This window comes from Hemicordylus capensis, chromosome 6 (genome assembly GCF_027244095.1).
Source record: "Hemicordylus capensis ecotype Gifberg chromosome 6, rHemCap1.1.pri, whole genome shotgun sequence".
In the NCBI taxonomy this organism is placed as follows: Eukaryota; Metazoa; Chordata; class Lepidosauria; order Squamata; family Cordylidae; genus Hemicordylus; species Hemicordylus capensis.
The window spans coordinates 148,126,672-148,145,489 of NC_069662.1; the positions used below are offsets into that span (position 1 = coordinate 148,126,672).

Here is an 18,818-nt window from a genome sequence, read left to right on the forward strand (position 1 = left end):
GCTCTTTATAATCTTTATTGCTTTTATGCTTTTAGTTTTAAATTTTTAAATCAGATTTGTTTAATATTTCCCCCCCAATTAATATTTTAATTGTGTCTTTTTTAGCATCTTGTGTTAATTTTTTTTTATTTTTATTTTTGGCTGTAAACCGCCTTGGGATTGCTTTAATGAAAGGTGGTATATAAATCTAACAATAAATAAATAAATAAATAGTGTAGAGAATTTTGGAAAAAATGTAGGAAGGCCACACAAAAATAGAGCAATGACAGCAAAGAAAGGTTGAGAACTACAGGCCATTTGTGTCCCTGCTTCCCACCGCGCCCCCCCCCCCCCCCGCCTACAATGAGGTGCCATTTCTGAGAATCTGCTCTGATTTAGTGAATGGTTCATCAAATGCAAATAACTATTGTTTGATATGCTTCATTAGCAGTCCATTATTTTAAAAAAATACGAAAGAGGGGCCAACTGCACATTGTAAGGTCACATGGATCAAGACTAAGTTTTTTTTATTTTTAAATTACACACTTAGAGTGCTAAGAGACAATTTTAAGATCCTTTTATAGTGGAATTCCACACCTCTAGAATTGTGCACACACAATCACAGTAATTGCATGCGGAAATGACCAGATAGAAACCTGAACTGGTCATTTGAGAATGAAATTACTGCAGCTGCATGTGCAATCAACATAATTACACTAAGTATTCTCAATGTCTGCTTGTTGAGAGAATTTGGGCCATCGTATATGATCCCCAACAAAGGACATGTCCTCCAGGTCTGCACGCTACTTCGTGAGAAGTAGCCCTCTGTTCTTGCACAGGCTTACTGGAAAGACAGTATGCTTTCCTAGCTTCTGGGCAGGGCCGTCCTTTGGGCAGGGCGACCAGGGCAATTGCCCCAAGCCCCACTCTGGCACAGGCCCCACTCTTGGCACACTGCAGTAAAGCCTGCCCTCTTCTCTCCCCCAGTCCCAGCCACTTATCTTTCCCCACAGCCGATCTTTTGTGTCTGTGAACAGCTTGAAAGGCTCCCAGGCAAGCTGCTAGAGCTCCAACTCTCTGCCTCTCAGCTGTTCGGTGGTTGGGCGGGGCTTCCAGAGAGGCCTCACACCTCAGGTGTGAATTCTCATTGTATCATAGCAAATGAGATTTTTTTTCAATTAGACAACTCTCATGACCCCACTTTCACTTTTTCACACTCTCTATTACTATGAATAATATGAGGAAGTAATCTATTTAGCACACTTCACCTTATGAAGACAAACCTCATAAAAATAAATTCACCAAAATTCACCCCTCCGCCCAATCACTCTTAAATTGGGGATGGGTGGTAGCCTCCACCCATTAGGCACTATCTACCAGCCCACCCCACTCCTTTGGGGCAGATCCACTTTCTGCCCCCAATCTGCCCCAAAGACACCCAAACTTCAAATATTCCCAAAAAATCAGCCCTCTGCCCAATCCCCCTGAAATTGGGGTGGTAGCCTCCACCCATTAGGCACTACCACCCCACCCTTTGGGGGCAGATCCACTTTCTGCCCCCAAACTGCCCCAAAGTCACTAAAATTTCAAAAATTCTCAAAAAATCACCCCTTTGTCCAAACCCCCTGAAATTGGGGTGGTAGCCTCCACCCATTAGGCACTACCACCCCACCCCACTATTCTGCCCCAGGCCCCACTTTCTGCCCCAATCTGCCCCAAAGACATGAAAATTTCAGAAATTTACCAAAAATCAGCCCTTTGCCCAATCCCCCCGAAATTGGGGTGGTAGCCTGCACCCATTAGGCACTACCACCCCACCCCACTCCTTTTACCCAGATCCCATGCTATGCCCCCGAACTGCCCCAAAGTCACTAAAACTTCAAAAATTCACCAAAAATCAGGACTTTGCCCAATCCCCCTGAAATTGGGGTGGTAGACTCTACCCATTGGGCACTACCACCCCACCCCAAAATTTTGCCCCTGGGCCCCTTTTTACCCCACCAAATCAATTCAGATTCGAATTCAGATTAAATCCGAATCTGAACCGAATCAAGGGTGATTCGGGTGACCCAGATTCGGGCACAAAACAGAACAGGGGTGATTCGGTTTGGGTCCGAGCTGAATCACCCGAAAACCCGAATTGCACACCCCTACTGCAGTGTCACAGAGGTTGTATATAACTTCAGAACTATACAACTTCAGTCCTCCAGCTGTTTTTAGACTACAACTCCCATCATTCCTGACTATTGGCTACTGTGGCTGGGGATGATGGGGGCTGTAGTCCAAAAACAGCTGGAAGGCTGAAGTTGTGCAGCCCTGCTCTGATAAAGGAAGAAGATGAGCAGTTCGGCCCCTGCTGTATAAAGACACACAAAGTTCGAGTTTTTATAAGTGCTGCTGTACATGAAGCTGCAGAAGGGCTTCATAGGAACATACGGTGCTGCCCTCTACTGAGTCAGACCACTGGTCCATCTCACTCAGTATTGTCTACACAGACTGGCAGCAGCCTCTCCAACGTTACAGGCAGGAGTCTTTCTCAGCCCTATCAGTTGATGCAGGAGATGCCAGGGAGGGAACTTGGAACCTTCTGCATGCAAGCAGCCAGGTGCTCTTTGCAGAGCAGCCCCATCCCCTAAGGGGGATATCTTACGTGTAGTGCTCACACATCTAGTCTCCCATCCAAATGCAAACCAGGGCAGTCCTTGCTTAGCAAAGGGGACAATTCATGCTTGCTACCATCAGACCAGCTCTCCCTCATTACTATTCACTATTCAGGTGCTGACTATTGGGGGACACAATGTTACAGCTCAGAGACATTTTCAACTTCCTAGCCATGGTCAGGAGGCTACAATCTACACTGAGCCCCTAGAACCAGCAACCATAGGGCAAAGAGCATTTCACACATGCTTCATACACTGCAATGTGTGCACACTTTATTGTATGTAGACTGAGCTATATGCATGGGAAATTGCAATATATTAAGGGGTTGTTTTGGGTGAAAAATTGGCTTTGGAAATGCAGCCTTCATTTATATGATCTATGGAGACTGAATGAACGGGGGGGGGGGGGCGCTAAACCCTGTAATATTAGAACATCAGCAATAACCCCTAAATCTGTATGCGAGACGCTGAAGTCCCGACCTTTAACAAAAGATAAATAGATATCAATTTTCATTTGGAAAAAGCCAACAAACATTCTGCATTGACAGAAGCATATTACTGACCTTCTCTTCTGACTTTATTAAACAGCTAATTCCTATGAAAGATCAGGTTACTTGAAAATGCCAAAATGGCAATAAATATTAAGAAATCATAACGGAAGCAAGTACGATTATTGTAGGACTACCCCACTTTGTCATTTCGTAGGACATAGTTCACCCAGCCTGCAAAAAGAACAGCTTTAATAAGGAAGCTTTCTCTCTTCCTGTGTCTCTTCCTTTTATATCAAGCAGGAGCAACATGCACACTCTAAATCATTACTCCAAATAGACCAGCTAAATAAGAGGAGAATTTCATGATGATGGCATACGTGTGTGTATATGCATTAACGCACCCGCAAGGAAATTTTAATCTAATGATGGTAATTGGTGAAATAACTGCTGCCTGTTAGTTGAAAAGAAAGCACGTTTGTTCAGTTTCCATAAAGCCTGTCATGTTATAATATCCTTCATTAAAAATAATCAAAGACAATCAACATCTCCATTCTGCTCATATTTATAATAAACTACTTGGGGGTATACTTAAGCGCTCTGCTCCATTTGTTGCGCCACATGCACATTCTCAGCATAATCGAATGAGAACCGAGGCACAAGACATGTGTCTTTCCACGGTGAACATTAACAATAAAACACAATTGGTATAAAAGGGCAATCCTCTCTCTGCCTGCACTGTGTATGATGACATCAGGAAGAGAGATGTAATATGTTACGGCTACAATGGAATATACTATATAACCAGAGGTGCAGCTAGGTAATTTTGGAGCCGGACCTAAGGGGTTACTGGGTGGTTCTTTGCAAAAGAAGCATCTTCTCTCCTGCCCCCACTAGCCCCATGGTTTCACACAGCTTCGCATTGGTGCAGGCAGGAAGGAACTGGGTCCCTTGCCCCACGGTTCAAATACACATCTGGATCACAAACCATCTGGAACATACAGGACAACCTCATTAATCACGGGTTTAGTACTCCTGGTTTCGCATATCTGTGGCCGGATAATGGACACCCAACCTTGGTATATGCGGGGGGTGGGGGGGGAAGAAAAAGAAAAAGGGTTAAGCCCACGTATCCACGGGCTGAGGGATTTTGACTCCGGGGGCCATTTTATGGCCCATTTCTTTTTAAACATGGGGGGAACCCACCATTTTTGGTTGATTTCCAAACCTTGGGGTCACTGGAAGACTGCTGGGGATCTGCGGAGCATGGTAGGGCACTTTGCCATGCTTTTCTTTGTATCTGGGGGCAGTTTTTTGGCCAATTTCTTAAAAAATAAAACAATCCCACCCCTTGCAATTTTGGGCCAATTTCCCCCCACTTAGAAGCTAACCCCCATGATTCCATTGCCCCATTTACTCAGTATTCATAGTTTCAGTATCCATGGCACTAACTTAGCATGTGGCACTAACCACAACCTGCAAAAAGGGACTCGTTTTCCCTTACCACTTAAGATTTTCTTCTTCTCTTTGCCCTCATATCTATTTTTCCTTATTCTTTCTCTCCCTGTTTTTCACTTCTTTCAAAAAACTTAATAAGAAAAGGATGGTGATGTGGCTGGTATGACAACTTAGGTTTGGATGTCACTAGCTATAGATCAAGTCTCTCCAGGCAGAATCCTCGTGTCCCTCGTATCAGAGTAATTAGTGTCCCTAACGCTCCAAAGCCTCACACAATACAAGCTCTGTAACTCTTCTCCATCCAGCAGTCCTTTACTCCTCCAACATATGCTCCCCACACCTAGCATAGTGGGTTGGTCTGCCTCCTGGGAGGCTGGAACAGTCTCCTAACTCCCTGGTTGCACAGGCCTTTTAAAACAATTAATTCAAGCTATAGGGCCATAGTATACTATGACTGTATTGTCTGGTTCTTTGCTTTAAACTTCCAGGCTGGCGGATGGAAGCAGGGTTTTTTTGGGGGGGGGGGCACTACCCCTTACGTCATCCCTGTTTGGCTTGCGCTATAGAGAGTTGCTTGCACTCTGGCTCTTCCCTGACACCAAACTGACCCACAGGTGAATTTCTCTCTTGGACTGCCTATACACTTTTTACCTGAAGATGGCATTTCCCAAAATCCCACTAATATTAGGCATCATCAACTACTCTTGAAACATTACATTTTAGAGGTTCCCAACCCACAAAATCAAAGGGTGCTTATTAGTAATCTCTGCTAACTAATGGTAACTTAGCACCTTTTAAAGTGGCAACTTTCTTATATTTAACCGGACAAGCGCAACTGTCCCTATCCTACTCCATTAGAGCATATTTCTAGTTACTGTTCATTAGTGTCTACCGTGGGTCTCTTTAGACTGTGAACCATTTTGGGATAGGGAACCCGCTTTCCCCCTCTATGTGAACCACTTTGCACATTGTTTTGTTGAAAAACATAAGAATATTAATAATAAAAGTTGCTCAAGCATAGTTTGCTCAGTTTTATGAAAGCACTGGAACTGGAATTCACCAGCAAATGGCATTTCAGCTATTAGATATATAGGCATAGCAGCCATTACTTTATTTCAAAAGCCAAGTTGCCCCATTGGTGACCTTTCCAGTCATACAAACCATCTTCCTGCTGTCCATGAAAAAAAAAGTCCTGGCAGTGACCTCTGCTTATATGGGTGAGTTAAGGCAAATGGAAGTATATTCTAAAGTATTTCATTCCCTTAAAAAGAAGCAAAACTCCAGCAACAGCCCAAGGACCTGCAGTCAACCAGCTCTCAAGCAGTCACAAAGAAAAAATCTAAACATTGCATATTGAGAATCTATGAACATTGGGTAACAAAGCTTCAGTTAACCTTTAAGACACACTAGCTCACATCCAGACTAAGTTACTCAATACTACGACTGAGGAGATACCCGACAGGACTACTTAAAAGTAATATAGCCTGGATGCTGGGTATTCTTTTCAATAGAAAAGTTAATCACATAGTAAAATAGTCATCAATGCTTGTCTATGAGAACATAAAAAAGAAGTCCTGCTAGAGAGCACAAAGGTCCACCCAGTATAGCTTCTTGCTTCCCATCAATAACCAACTGGATGTCTCTAGGAAGCCCAGTGAAAGGTCACAAAGCCAACAGTCCTCCCTATTATTTCTCCCCAGCAACTGGTATTCAGTGGCATATTGCACAGGACATGGAGGTTACATATAATTACAATGACTAATTTATAAGGGTAAAAAAGAGAAATGCCATAAGGGAAGCTTGGGAACGGCTATAGGCTGCCTCCAGAATGAAAGATTCCAGAACATGGTTAACTGCACATTTTCCTGCGTGGAAAGTAGCAACTTGATAGGAAGATCTAAATTTTAAAAAGTTAATGGAGAAAGGACTGTGGCTAGAGATGATGGGAGCTGTAGTTCAACTAGCTGGAGAGCCAAGTTTGCCCGTCCCTGGACTAGACCCACTTCCCCAGATCTGGAGCTCCAATTCAAATGGCTCTCACTCAGAGCTGTTTCTCCATCTTTAAAACACAAGAGCTCTCCTGGATTTCCTGTGCCACAACTTGGATTTCCTGTGCCACAACTTAGGAATGCAACATTCGATTCTCTTCACAAGTCTGCTATAAAGGAGATCTTAGCAACACTTTCATTAAGTGGAGTTCTTTTTATTATGTCCTTTTAATCTGCTACAGTGCTTTATATTAATGCAGAATGTTATTTTGTTGACTCAGTTATAAGAGCAAGCTGCTAGAACAAGTCAGAAATAGAAACAAGTGCACAAAACCAAACATAGCAAATGGAGTCCACGTGAGAACGTCTGAGCTTTCCAGAGAACATGAGGCACACTTGAAATTCTTATACTGTGATGAACATAAGGGCATCCAAATTCATGTTGGATTGCTACCAGTATTTACCACTTTCACAATTCAAGTTTTGGTAACTGAACATTCTTGACATGTTGGCTTCAAAGTAAAGTTGCTGGTTTCAATTTTATATTAATGTTAGAACAAACAAAGAATGAGGTACCACAGTTAAAGTTAACTGATGTTTTAGTACATGAGCTTTCGTGGTTTACAACCCACTTCTTCAGATGTAGGGTGAAAACAAGGATGGCCAATAAGAGTAGGTGATGGCATTTAAAGAGACATTTACAATATTTAAAGAGACATTTGCGTATGAGCTAGCAAAGGGGAGAGATTACCAACTACTGTACTTGCCTGAATCCAAGACTAGTTCCCCTCCACCAAGTTCTTTGATGTTAGAAATCAGGGGGTTGTCTTAAATTCAAAGTCCTGTTCCTTTTGAGTAAATGCAGATATAACCTGTATCCAACTTATATTTTTAAGAGGGTCATCTAGTTGACTTCTATTTGGGTAAATACGGTATGTGTCTCTATAATGTGCATAAAACCTATAATCTCTATTAATGTAGATGAAGTGTTTGCCACCAGCTCCTGTAACTGGCCATCTTTGCTTTCACCTGACATCTGAAGTACATTATAATCCATGAAAGCTCATGTATTAAAACATCAGTTAGTCTAAAAGGTGCTACCTTACTCTTTTTTCATCTATACAATTGACTAACACATCACAACTACTTTTATGTATTTAATATTATGTAGTATTTAAATCACGTAGAGTCGCAGAAATCTGGCCTCTCATGGTCACTGCCGAGAAGCTGTAAAACGCTATTTAGTCCGCTACTTTGTCAAAATCACTGTGATAATTATAAAATGGTATGGTCACTATTTCCATTGCTGAGAAAATCAGAAGCCTGTAAAACATCCCAGTGGTGTTTGCATAGGTTTCCTCTTTATCTGTTCCATTAAAGATGAGAAATTGGTAAATCACTCTAGTGACTGAGTTTATATTTGTAAGCACAGCAATTCCTCACTCAGCCAGTAACATTGCTTTTTCCTCTCTCCCAAGCATGTCATCTTAAGCTGATGGCCTTAAGTATTTTTGAAGGCGCATCAACAACAGAAGCAAACTGTCAACTCAACCTTATGTCATCCAAGTTTGTAGAGCTTAAAACTCAGTAACCAGAAACAAGCAATCTGGTAGTTCACATGAAGTTCACAGAAAATAGAGCATAATCATAGGATGAAAATAACAACTCCAATCATTATTAAGCCACAGTAAGAGTACCCTTTAACATATTCCATGTGAAAAAGTCTCCTGTTAATTAAAGAATATGATTGGCACTAAACTTAGCCACTAAATGCAATGTAAATAAAAAGTCACTGTTTGCCAACAGCAAGACTGAAGTGACACTGAGATACTAGCTAATCCTTCTTCATTACAAAGAAAATAACTGGTCTTATAAATGTAACCACTTGATAACTTATTTTCAGATCTTGTGACAAATGCACAGCACATTCAGATATTATTATGCCTAACACAGAAAGGTGGGATTTGCCACACACAAATCACGTTCATTTACATTATTCTCTCAGAACTCACCTATCTGGAATGTATACAAAGAAAACTCAGGTAAGAAGTGTCCAGTCTAAACCAGAGATAGACTATTTCAGCCCTCGAGCTGCTGATGGACAACCCCCATCATCCCCAGCTGCAGTGGCCAATAGTCAGGGATGGTAGAAGTTGTAATCCAACAGCACCAGAGGGACCAAAGTTAGCAGCCCTGTCTAGACTTTTAGCAACAGATACAAATGCATACCACACGGAACACAATGGTTTGGACCCAATGGCCAACACAAGGAGTTTGCACTAGCCCAGTGGATTACTAGGCTCTAAAGTTCACATGAATTCATGAAGCTGCTTTAAAGTGAGTCAAGCCATTGGTCCATCTTGTTCAGTACTGTCTACACCGATCGGCAGCAGTTTTCCAGGATCTCACATGGAGTCCCTTTCCCAGCCCTCCGATCTGAAATAATTTATCTGGAGATGTCAGAGACAGAACCTAGGAGCCTCTGTATGCAAAATATGTGCTCTACCACTGAGTTATGTTTTCAGTAGCTGACCGCCATGCTATATAACACAGCACAGCTGAAAGCTAACCCCCCCCCGCCCCGCCCCTCCTGTTTTCAATTTAGCATGAAGGGCTGCTGTTGGATAAAAAGTTAAAAGGCGCTTGAGCACCCATATTGGCTTAATTTCTTCAGATCCTTGCCACCATTCTCAGCTTCCCCTGACATGCAAAGTACTGTACTTTTTATGTTTAATCACTGTGATAGCTGATTTAAAGCCACATAAGTTTCTTACCTTTTCTGTTTGCTTTAAAAAAATAAAAATAGCCCCCTTTCATTTATAATTTACCAAATCCAGTTTTGATAAATGCTGCAATGCATGAAACAGCCACTTGCAGAAAATTTGTGGATCAGGACTGTTGTGTTTTTCAGGATCTGATTCTGCCTACAGAAATTTCTATTTCATGTGACCCTTTAACTTCCCAGTAAAAATAAGTACAGAAAGAGGCTGCTTACCTTTCCTCAGCTGTATATTAAGCCTCTTCCCTATCCTTTTGGTGTTATAACCACTGTTTGACGTGGAAGTGAACACTTTTTGCGGTGATGGTGCCAGGCCCAGAGGAGGCTTTCCTGATGAATTCACACTATGAGGTAGTTGTGAGTAAGAGTCCATCTGATCTGCTTGGTTGCTAACTCGGGGTATTCTTTGCAACGTGTGAAGTCCAGTGTGGTTAACACTCTTATGATCGATATACTGGGAATCAGAGCTAAACCGACTGGAGTAGTAAACATTCTTTTCACTTTGTGATAACTGTTCGTACTGTTCTTTCTTTGCTCCCGGAACCACATGGAACCAAATAATGGGTGTACGCATGGCTTGACGGAACATATGCTGTGCTCTAGGTTTTAGAAAGAATGGGAAATTAGCAAATTAAGATTGGCAGACTAGAAGACATTACAAGGATAATTACTGATGTTAATTAGGCATCGTGAGATGACAGACATATTGTTGAAATTGAACTGTAAACCAGAGAAACTGATTTTCTGGGAGTAATCCTTTTACATATCCTTGTTCTTCTAAAGTGCATAACTCTCTTAAACCAACACTTTTTAATAAAATGCTTTCTTCTCTCCTTAACATACCATAAAAGCACTTCTGATCATTTGCACAAGCTTAAAATATAAACATGACACTGCAGTTTTTCAAAAATCTCTAACATGATGAACAGAAAATCTAACATGTTCTAACATGAACAGAAAATCTAGCATTATCATACATTGTTTTACATAGCACAAAGCTTCACTCTGCTCTGGCTTAAAATAGTATAATTTGTCTATTTAACATTTTTAATGCATCTGTAACATAGAGACTTGTATGCATGATAAAGATTTTCATGTTTAATCCTTTAAGTATGACTACATCAATTACAAGCAGTGAGACTGCTCATATTTTCAAAGGCAGAGGCTGGGATCCCAAGAACATGACACTAGTTCTGTACGCCCAAGGAAACTTTGGTCTTGTGTTCTTCAAACACTGCCTCCAGCTGCAACATAGTAAACCATTTTTGAAAACAAGTGGAACTTTCAAAAGCAATTTGTAATATGGCATGGGGAATCTGCTGTTCGAACGAAGAAATCCCACTGGTTATGCTCTGAAGCTTGGTTGTGCCTGAAGTACCTCACTGGATTGCAGACATCATTAAACCAGAAGTGCCACAGATATTATCTGTAGTCGTTATGTTTTGCATGACCACGGGAACATAACTTACTTTACAATTTCTCCATATTTTACGTGTAACTAGGTATAGCTCTTTTGGTCTTTTGTAAAGAGACACACTTAAGACCAATATAAGTGGGTAAAATTCACCAAACCCCACTCTATAGACATTTTATTTTAGTGATAAAACATATTTCATTAGGCTTTTATCACTTTGGCTGCTCCCAGTTGATGAAATCTTGAGGTCCAGCCATACAGCAGGCTATTTCACATTGGGTTTGGCACAGAACACTTCCACCTGTTCATGGTCCATCCTGTGCCATATAACAAGCAACTTTTGTAGTGTCCTTACACTTAGGTAATTGACCTTGCTGGATGGTGACCAATAGCCACTATTTGAAGACTCGTAAGTATCCCAGCACACAGCGTTCAGTGTGCAAGTGTGGAGAGATGTTGAAGAGGTCTCTGCATGAGTAATGGGGATGCGTATGCACAAGTACCCTAATACAACTTAGAGAAACACTCTGAATACACAACAGCCATGTGAGCACTTCAGAGCAAGCTGCTGCCAAAATTCAAGGACTTGCTATGCAAATATTTATAATCTAGTCTTACAGACTTCTTTGGGGAAGTTTCAGCCACTGAGAGTACAAATAAAATGCACAAACAAAATTACATTTTTTAAAAGAAGAATGGTTTAAAAATGTTTCCCATGGTGGCCTAAATATAAAAACATAGGAAGCTGCCATATACTGACTCAGACCATTGGTCTATCTAGCTCAGTACTGTCTACACAGACTGGCAGCGTTTTCTCCAAGGTTTCAGGCGGGAATCTCTCTCAGCCCTATTTTGAAGAAGGACCTTGAAACCTTCTGCTCTTCCCAGAGTGGCTTCATCCCCTGAGGGGAATCTCTTGCAGTGCTCACACTTCTAGTCTCCCATTCATATGCAACCAGGGCAGACCCTGCTTAGCTAAGGGCACGGCATGCTTGCTACTACAAACCAAAACAATGCTTTACTTGTACTGTACACCTATAAAAAACCCTCAAAATTATTCAATGTATTTGTGGGGGGTGGGGGTAAGAAAAACAATCCTATAACTATTATGAAACAAGGCCTAAATTGTCAGGAAAAAAAGACAAATGTACACATATAATGTAATGGTAGTCATTATCTTGTAGCATTGTAGACTGAGTAATTAAAGAAACACTGTAATGATCCATAAACACTTTCCTCTTTACAGAAAGAACTTACTTAAGCAATTTGTTCTTAAACATTTTATTTCCCTAAATTACTACCATGTGTGATGGTTAAAGGTTAAGAAAAGCAATAAACTGTACAGATGCACTTACTGCTCAAATCTTCTATTGCGGAGGTCCCCATCATTAATTCTGACTATACAGTCGTTTTCATGAAAAAGGTTTTCTTGCTCTGCTTTCCCACCTTTCTCCAAACGCTTTACTAACAACCCCAAGGTTCTGGAATATAAAAATTGTAAATAATCATCACATATGCAGTATTTTTAGCATGTATCTTGTTTCTGTTCAGAAGACCAAGCCTGGTCTTAATACTCAAGCGCTTCCACTACCATTAAGCGCAAATCTTCCCAGCCCAGAATATCAATATTCTAAAGTATTAATACACATTATTTGAATAGCAATAATTCCGGATGATGGCACAGGCCACTGGGACATTTTCCTGGGCAAACCCCATTGTAAAGAATGGGACCACACAAGAGCATGGACAGGAGAATTTCCCTGGGTTGGTGCTCAGTTGTTTTTTGCCTACTTTCCAGTAGGCTTATGAGATTACCCAGCAGTGTGTGTGTGTGTGTGTGTGTGTGTGTGTGTGTGTGTGTGTGTGTGTGACCCCCATCAACTTTGCAATGCCTGGACCAATATGAAACAAATTGGGTATAGTTGTAGTTAGTGACACATAGGGACGCCTCAACGGCATTGTTTGTGATTACGTCCATCCACCCCAATTCAAGATGACAGACGCAGAAACATCTGAAGTGCAATTGGGCTAACATGAAATTTGGTCTGAACCAAATTTGCTAAAACTGTAGGGATACATAGGGATGCCCCAATGTTTAGTTTGTGATGATATCATCCACCCTCATTCAAGATGCCAGACGTGTGAATGTTTGAGGCATAAGTGAGGACTTTCTAACTGAGGACTGCTAACTTGAGGACTGTCTATTTATTTATTTATTATTTATTTATTATTAAAACTTTTATACTGCCCTTCCAAAAGGCTCAGGGCGGTTTACATTAAAACACTAACTGATCTGGACCAAATTTGGTACAGTTGTAGTGAACAACACACAGAGGCACCACAATGGCCTAGTATGTGATGATGTCATCCACCCCAATTCAGGTTGGTGGGCGTGGGCGTGTGAACGTTTGAGGTGCAAGTGAGCTAACTTGTGAACCATCTATACAATTTGAACCAAAACTGCTACAGCTGTAGGGACACACAGGAGCATCTCAATGGTATAGTTTGTGATGATAAAATCCACCCCAATTCAAGATGTTGAATGTGAAACGTTTTGAGGTGCAAGTGGGCTAACGTAACCTGTCTAACCAATTTGAACAAAATTAGGTACAGTTGTAGTGAGTAACACACAGGGACACCTCAATGACATTGTTTCCGATGATGTCATACACCCCAATTCAAGATGGCAGGTGCATAAAATTTTGAGAAGCAAATGGGCTAACTTGTGAACTGCCTAACCAATCTGGACCATATTTAGTCTAGTTGTAGGGATAGTGAAAAGAAAGTAGGCAGATTAGTTCTTACTAGAACAACTTGTTTAATTCAATACATCCATAGAACTTTTCAATATGCCAAGCAATAGGGTACAGAACATTTTCCAGTTCTTATCTCACTTGCACCTGTTATAGCAGACATTGCAAAGAGTGTGCATAATATGGCTTCATAGTACTGTTTAGTACATTCTCACTAGAGTCACCTAGGTCTATCTTTCTTGATTCTTCTCTCTTTGAACTTGGCTGGGGAGGGGGAGGGATGAAGAACAGCCCTGTCTGAAAAAGCCTGACTTCTCAACCCAACCAAAGTTCCAAATTATTTTAACGTGACACAACCTAAATGAGGGGATGGGGCCATAACTCAGTGAAAGAGCACCTGCTTAACATGGAGAAGGCCCCAGGTCCAATCCATGGCATCACTAAGTAGGGTTGGGAAAGACTCCTGCTGAAATCTGGAGAGCCGCTGCTAGTCAATATAGACCAGGGATTCTCAACGCTGGGTCCCCAGATGTTATTGGACTTCAACTCCCATAATCCCCAGCCAAAGGCCACTGAGCCTGAGGATTATGGGAGTTGAAGTCCAATAACATCTGGGGACCCAACATTGAGAATCCCTGGTGTAGACAATACTAGATGCACCAGTGGTATGACTTGGTATAAGGCACTTTCCGATGGACCTATTTACCCTCTGTTACTTCTTATTTTCAGTCATTCTCTCCATCATGCCCACTCCCTCCATTACTTATTTTCAGAGACATAAAAGCATAGGAATCTGCCTTATACCACTTAGGCCCTTGGTCCATCTAGCTCAGTATTGTCTTCACTAACTGGAATGATTCCAAGGTAGCAATTTTGTCCAGCCCTACCTAGAAATTACAGGGATGGAACCTGTGGCCTTTTGCTCAGTGCTCTACCACTGATTTGCAGCCCCATCCTCTCTACACACACACCAAGATATTAATCACTTAGAGCTGGCCCCTGTATTGTTGTTCCCTAAACTGTAATGAAGAGCTGGAAGATACACTTCTTTGCTCTTATTTTACCATTCCTTGAAAATATTAATTATTACTGAAAAATAAAGAGGCTCTCAGCTAAAGAACTGGTCTTCAAATAAAGAGTTCAGACTCAGAAGTGGGCCATACTCTGATTCCACATGGGCCACATCATGGCACCATTTTCTTTCTTGGTTTACAATTACTTGAAGAGAAGATAGATAAAAAGGGGGTGAAGGAGAGAGAAGTAGAGAGCAAGAAAGACAGAGGGTGAAAGATGCACAGACTGGTTAAGAGCATAAAACCAAATAGATAGCTTTCACATTACAGGTTGAAGAGAAACATCCCTTCTTCATTTCTTCAAATAATGACTCTTATTCTCTTTATGCACATTTAAACAACAACAATGGAGACTATTAAGCAAGTTGTGGTTGAATATTTGGTTGTGTTAAGCTGTTCTGATTTATTCCTCAACTATTCCAATTACAACTAAGTTTTAGGAGGCAGTGCACATATAACATCAGTGCACACATGCAGTGTCCAGCGACAGCCAAGTCACCTTTTGGCATATCCAGTATAACATTCTTCCTACACTGTTGGTGTTTACACTGCCAATTTTTATTAGGATACATTATGATCATCTTCATACAGCTGGGTAGCATTTGAAGGGCGCAGATATCTTCAAAGAAAAGACGTATATTAACTCAGGCAATTTACACATCAATAAAACATTTCCAGCTTTATCATTGATTATAATTTAGCAGTAGAATGGGGATGTTAACATATGTGACTGAGTTTATTTTATTTATATAATTAGGCTAACGAAGCTTGTGAAATGTGACAGTGCAAGCATTAATCTCTGAATACTTAGGCTGCATGTGTATAAACTCTATGGACTCGTGAACTACAGCATCTTAATACTTTGTAGGTCATAGCCTTACCCCCTATTTAGTGGAGGGTATCCAAAGCTAACACATTTCTATTAGATGGTGTCCGACCTCTGCTGGTGTAATGGGAGGAGAGCTGGTCTTGTGGTAGAAAGCATGAATTGTCCCCTTTGCTGAGCAGGGTCCACCCAGGTTTGCATTTGAATGGGATACTACATGGGTGAGCACTGCAAGATATTCCCCTTAGGGGATGGGGCTGCTCTGGGAAGAGCACCTGCATGCTTGCAAGACAGAAGGTTCCAAGTTTCCTCCCTGGCATCTCCAAGACAGGGCTGAGAGAAATTCCTGCCTGCAACCTTGGAGAAGCCACTGCCAATCTCTGTAGACAGTCCTGAGCTAGATGGACCAATGTTCTGACTCAGTAGAAGGCAGCTTCATATGTTCCTGTGCTTGAAGAAGAGAACTCACCATCCCTCAACCTAATTGGCTCCATAGCAAAACCGCTCTAACCATTAAGAGATTTATTTGAACGTTCAACCCAAACCTACCTTCCTGTACCTTAAGCCCATCTGAGCTGATCTTGTCCTCTGGAGCAACAGAGAACAAGCCTTTGACTTCTTCTAAGTAACAGCCCTTCAGATATTTGAAGAGTGCTATCGTGTCTCCCCTCAGCAGAGTTAATAACAATCGATGATTAAAGAACTGGATTTTTTTAGATTTAAATTGATTTTTTAAAAATTTAAAGAACCTAGTCAAAGATATCATCATGAATATTAATCCTAATTATCTTCTATGAACTCATTAACAGCAGTATATGGGGATGAAATATAATAGACCTGAACAGTCCTATTCTGCAGGTGGTGACCATGCAGCACACACATACACAGTCAAGCCCTTGCTGCCCCCCAATCCCTCCCCCCGCCCGCCCAGTGTGAAGACAAAGAAGGTCAATGAATGAATAGCGGATTTGGGAGGATGGCGTAGATCTGAGCAAGCAGGAGGAGTCTAGACATAAATGCACAGGATGTGGAGAGGAGGGGACTAGTAAGTGAAACCAAAAGTGTACATAACATATTCATGTTATCCCAAGGAAACTCTTTCCGAGTGTATCCTCCATTGTAGAAGGGAAACACCTATCATGGCAGCAGACCATAGAAGAGATCGCATTTGGGAATATTTTATTTAAGTTACTGAACCTATGGATAAGAAAGACATGGGTGCAAAATGCAAACAGTGCAACGAAGCGAAACGCAGGGCCTTGTTGCCCGAATGAAACAGCATTATGAGAAGTGTGTACCTATTATAAGTGTGTACCTACCTTCTAAAAATGAAACCTACATCTATCTCTAACTACATACAGTATTAAGGTTATATTAGACAAGAATGCACTTTTCTAGAAAATGATGATTAAATAGATGACTAGTAATTTAAATTGTGATTTAAATAATTAAATTTAGTCCTTTTGTGAAGCGATTTAAATAGTGATTTAAATCAATGTGATTTAAATTATATCAGCCCTGCCCCTCAGTCTTCACTTCTCCAGGCTAAAGATACCCAGTTCTTTTAGCCATTCCTATGGCTTGTTTTCAAATTCCAATCACCTTCAAAAACATTCTGATTTGTTTACATCCTTCAACAAGTGTGGTATCCAGAACTGCACACAGTACTCCAGATGAGGTTTGAGTACTGTGGAACAAGGAAGAACTATTCTGCTTCTCATGATTTGGGCATTATGGTTTGTTAATAAAACCTAAAAGCCACATTAGCCTTTTTTGCTGGTGCATCACTGCTGACACACATTCAGCTGGTGATCAACTACAATCCCAAAAATATTTTCCACATGTGTTATTGCCAAGCTTGATATCCTGCATTATACTATGCATTTTCGGGGGGGGGGGCAGTAGAACTTAGCCTTTGCTTCTGTTTCATCCCCGACTTCCATTCTACCAAGGTAATTTTGAATGTATTCCTGTCTTCTGAAGTGTCAACCATTCCTCCTAGTTTTGTATCGTTTGCAAACAAGTGGATATTAATATTAATTTATTAATTATTAATTAACCAGATTAATATTAATCTCAGTAATTTCTGAATATGATTCTCCAACTAGTGAATTAGGGCTGTGCAAACCAGTCCGGTTCAAACCAGGGTGGATTTGATTTAAATCAAACTGATTTAAATCACGATTTAAATCACGATTTAAATCACTAGCAGGGTGGATAAAAATAAAAAAAATCCGATTTAAATCAAAAAAATCTGATTTTTTTTTATTTAAATCGGATTTTTTTTATTTAAATCGGATTTTTTTGATTTTTATCCACCCTGCTAGTGATTTAAATCGTGATTTAAATCAGTTTGATTTAAATCAAATCCACCCTGGTTCAAACCCTGGTTCGACTCGAATTTGGGCAGTTCAGCTGGTCCAGGTTTGAACCAGAACCCACCCCCTCAAAGGGGGTACCAATCTGAGTTTGAATCAGACTGGCCCTGGATCGAACCAGAGGCTCTACTCATAAAGGGGAATCTGCTGAAGATTCCCCTTTACAACTCAAGGGGCAGGGGGGCTTCCTAGAGCTAAAGGGTGCAGGAGGGAAGTAAAGCTACTTGCTTTTTTGGTGGTGGCTTCCCCGCAACCCCCACTGGCCTCCTCTGGAGCAGCCTGGGCCAGAGAAGGCCCGAATTAGGCCTCAGCTGGCCCAGGCTGCTCTGAATGACGACAGCGGGAGTGGGGGAGCCACCACCAATTAAAGTAAGTACCCCTGGCTCCCCTCACGCACCCTCTAGTTCTCGGAAGCCCCCCTGCCCCTTTACTTATAAAGGGGACTCCTCACCAGAATTCCCCTTTACAAGTAGAACCTCGAACTGGTCTGCAAACCAGTTCAAACTGGTCCAGCCGTAGAACCAGAATTAGGCTGTGTCAAATCTGGTTCAGATTCGAACCAAATTGGCCAAGCCAATTCTGTGCACAATCTATTTGGCTGTATTATCCTTTAGCCTGCATTTGACCAGTTTGCTAACCAAAGTAGAAAGAACTTTGGCAAATGATTTGCTGAAAAGAAGATAAATTGTAACAGCACACAATACAGTAAGACAGCAAACAATACAATACTAGTAACCCCATCAGACAAATAAGATTTTTGACAAATCCATGCTTGTAATTCTCATTGCTGAATTATTGCTGTTGTTGTTGTTATTACATCATCATCATCATCATCATCATTATTATTACATTTATATCCCACTCTTCCTCCAAGGAGCCCAGAGCGGTGTACTACATACTTGAGTTTCTCTTTCACAACAACCCTGTGAAGTAGGTTAGGCTGAGAGAGAAGTGACTGGCCCAGAGTCACCCAGCTAGTTTCAAGGCTGAATGGGGATTTGAACTCGGGTCTCCCCGGTCCT

General features: G+C 41.3%; 1 protein-coding gene across 9 annotated transcripts in view; it reads right to left on the reverse strand.

The window, feature by feature from the left end:
• PARD3 (par-3 family cell polarity regulator) overlaps positions 1-18,818 on the reverse strand; it is a 766,284-nt gene that overhangs the window by 309,367 nt on the left and 438,099 nt on the right. For all 9 annotated transcript variants that reach the window (XM_053261606.1, XM_053261605.1, XM_053261600.1 and 6 more), the window contains 2 exons: positions 12,122-12,247; positions 9,569-9,951 (listed from right to left, as the gene is read on the reverse strand). In XM_053261606.1, the coding sequence (XP_053117581.1) occupies positions 9,569-9,951; positions 12,122-12,247 (509 nt within the window). The remainder of the gene's footprint in view (positions 1-9,568; positions 9,952-12,121; positions 12,248-18,818) is intronic.